This window comes from Mandrillus leucophaeus, unplaced genomic scaffold (assembly GCF_000951045.1).
Source record: "Mandrillus leucophaeus isolate KB7577 unplaced genomic scaffold, Mleu.le_1.0 Scaffold200, whole genome shotgun sequence".
Classification (NCBI taxonomy): domain Eukaryota; kingdom Metazoa; phylum Chordata; class Mammalia; order Primates; family Cercopithecidae; genus Mandrillus; species Mandrillus leucophaeus.
Window position 1 is genome coordinate 661966 of NW_012102033.1, and position 3136 is coordinate 665101.

Here is a 3136-nt window from a genome sequence, read left to right on the forward strand (position 1 = left end):
AAAAAAAAAAAAAAAAAACCTGACAGAAGATCCAAGCAATTTCACTAAGTCTAGTGTGTTTACTAAGGGCCTAAAGCAATGGCTCTCGTGGTAATAGATGCTGCCAAGGAGATTCAGATACATCCTGGCAAATGCACTGACCCCGCCCACCCACTGGCAACCATATTAAGTAATGGCAAGCACTGCTATACTAGATGTTGGAAGGCCTCCTCTGCCCTCACCTCCATAAGGAAGAGGCCTCGGGATCGGGCCTCCGTGACCATCTCACGAACTTCCGCCGCGTTCACACCCATGGGCTTCTCGCACAGAACGGCCTTGCCCGCCGCCAAGCACAGCATCACCGCCGCCTTGTGCTGGGGGTGCTGGGTGCCAATGTAGGCCACCTCTAGGGTGGGAGTAAGTAGGTCAAGAGGTCAGCAGCCCCACCCACCCAGACCGCCGAGCTCCGCCCACAACTTCGAGGCCCCGCCCCAGCACCCAGGGACCAGGTGGTCCGTCACACCCAGTCTCCCTTGGGGAGCTGTCCTTAGAAAGGAGATGTTACCTCTCGCCATTCTATTTTATTTTATTTATTTATTTATTTATTTTTAAGACCAAGTCTCACTCTGTCGCCCAGGCTGGAGTGCAGTGGTGCGATCTTGGCTCCCTTCAACCTCTGCTTCCCAGGTTCAAGTGATTCTCCTGCCTCAGCCTCCCGAGTAGCTGGGATTACAGGTGCGTGCCACCATACCTAGCTAATTTATTTTTATTTTTTTGTAGAGATTGGGTCTTGCTATGTTGCCGAGGCTGGTCTCAAACGCTAAATGGAGTTTATTTTTTATTTTTATTTTTATTTTTATTTTTGAGACGAAGTCTCGCTCTGTCGCCCAGGCTGGAGTGCAGTGGCCGGATCTCAGCTCACTGCAAGCTCCGCTTCCCGGGTTCACGCCATTCTCCTGCCTCAGCCTCCCGAGCAGGTGGGACTACAGGCGCCCGCCACCGCACCCGGCTAATTTTTTGTATTTTTAGTAGAGACAGGGTTTCACTATGGTCTCGATCTCCTGACCTCGTGATCCGCCCGCCTCAGCCTCCCAAAGTGCTGGGATTACAGGCGTGAGCCACCGCGCCCGGCGCTAAATGGAGTTTAACACCCACTAGACAGCCAGTCCCAGACCAAGCCCGTTTTATAGTTCGTCTTCCAGCCAAAGGTCTTTATAGAACCCAAAGGGACTGGCCCATTCTGAGGAGCCTTGCATTTTCCACGGGGCAGCCAGGGAGCAGCGCTTCAGGGGTGGCAGCCAGCACCCCCATCGCCCTCGCCACTCACCCACATTCGGGTCCTTGGCCAGCTCCTCATAGGAGCCGTAGGCCTTGGGGATGTCGTGTTTCTGTGCAAACTCCTTCGCACGGCTCAGGTCGCGGGCCGCCACCGCCACCACCTGGAGGGGCGCAAGAACTGGATTTAAGGGGCTGGGGCAGGCGTGGAAATTGGATGGAAGGGAGGCAAAGGAGGAGGCTACCATCAGGAGAAGGGGAGACGTGGTTCTGGGGGAAGAGATGACGGGGGCTGGACATTTGGGCCCTGGGAAAGAGAGATCTGGGGGAAAGCCATTATTAAATCCCCCAGTATCTAAATTATCTTCACAGTAGCTCACATCAAGGCCTTTCCAAACCTCAAGACACTCAGGTTTGCAGAACAGAGGTGGAGAAGGAGGTAGCAAGGAAGCAGACGTTTCACTGCCATGACGACCCACTCACTAGTCCTGAACCCTAAACTCTCTCCTCCGTTAGACTCTGGAGTCCCGGCCCCCCACCTCCTCTTCCCCAGAATCCGGAGGGTGGGCGGACCTGGTGCTCGGAGCGAGGCAGTGTCTGCAGCACGGCCGTGAAGTCGCTGGAGATGAGACCGACAGACACGATGCCCCAGCGCAGCGCCATCGTTGAGATGTGGAGCCCTCGAAACCTTCGGCCTCTCGAGGCGCCAATTAAGTAGCTGACGCCCCGCCCACTCTGGGGGCGGGCCCCCATCCTCCGCCCCCATTGCGCCTACGCCGTTTCTCGTTGGCTCCAGTCGACAGAGCGATCATTTAGTTCTAGCTTCCCCATTCGGCGAATGCACCATTTAGCTCCGCCTTACAGAGGGAACCACACCTAGATATCGCTTCTGCAGATCTCTGCCCTGTGACTTCAGGCTCGCCGGATACGCTGGGGAAGGATAGCGTGGGGGGGGGAAGCTTGCTTTCTTGCCAACACCAGTCCCTGAGCAGTTAAATTTAATGTCTTGCCCTCTGGACTTTGTGGCAAAACTTTACCTTGACTTTTTTGCTCTCAAAGCCACGCATCATTAGGAGTCGTTCAGAGGGAGAGAGAGGATTGTAACAGCAAACTTAAGAATTATTACTAATATGTATAGAGCACCTGTAGGCCAGCCCCTCAGCTCCGTGCTTTACCTTCCTCGTTCCTAATTTCTCCCGGCAGACCTGGGAAGTAGGTTCTACTGTCCCCAGTTCACAAAGGGGGAAACAGAGTCCAAGATCCCTGGTCATTTTTTCGGAGGTCTCACAGTCAGGAGGTAAAGACCTGGGAATTGGCTGCTTCCAGAAGCTGTAGCTTTAGAAACCAAGCGGTTTTCCTTGTTAAGAGCCCGGGAGCCTGGCTGACTGGTTTCAAAACGCTCCTTGCCCCTTCTTGGTTGTACTGCTTTTGAACAAGAGGCCGCCCTCTCTGGTCCTCACTTTTCTATTCTGGAAAGCAGAGATCATAATATCTACCTACATAGGGTTGTGAGGAGGATTCATTGAGCTCTGTGGTCTATTACGTAAAATATACTGCATTATTATAATTATTATTGATACAGGTTCTCACTCTGTCACCCAGGAAGGAGTGCAGTGGCACAGTCACAGCTCACTGCAGTCTCAAATTCCTTAGCTCAAGGAATTACCTCCTGCCTTAGCCACCCCAGTACCTGGGACTACAGTAGCTGCGACCCAAGTAGCTAGTGGCTACTACACCTGGCTAATTATTTCATTTATTAATTATTTTAGAGATAGGGTCTCACTCTGTTGCCTAGCTGGAGTGGAGTGGTGTGATAATAGCTCACAGCAGCCTTGAACTCCTGGGCTCGAGCTATCCTCCCACCTCAGCCTCCTGAGTAGCT

General features: G+C 53.2%; 1 protein-coding gene across 1 annotated transcript in view; it reads right to left on the reverse strand.

The window, feature by feature from the left end:
* DHDH (dihydrodiol dehydrogenase (dimeric)) overlaps positions 1-1960 on the reverse strand; it is a 10355-nt gene extending 8395 nt beyond the window's left edge. The window contains exons 1-3 of the mRNA XM_011979329.1: positions 1828-1960; positions 1307-1418; positions 222-385 (exon numbers count right to left, since the gene is read on the reverse strand). Coding sequence (XP_011834719.1) covers positions 222-385; positions 1307-1418; positions 1828-1917 — 366 coding nt within the window. The 5' untranslated portion in view covers positions 1918-1960. The remainder of the gene's footprint in view (positions 1-221; positions 386-1306; positions 1419-1827) is intronic.
* Between the last annotated feature and the right edge of the window lie 1176 nt (positions 1961-3136).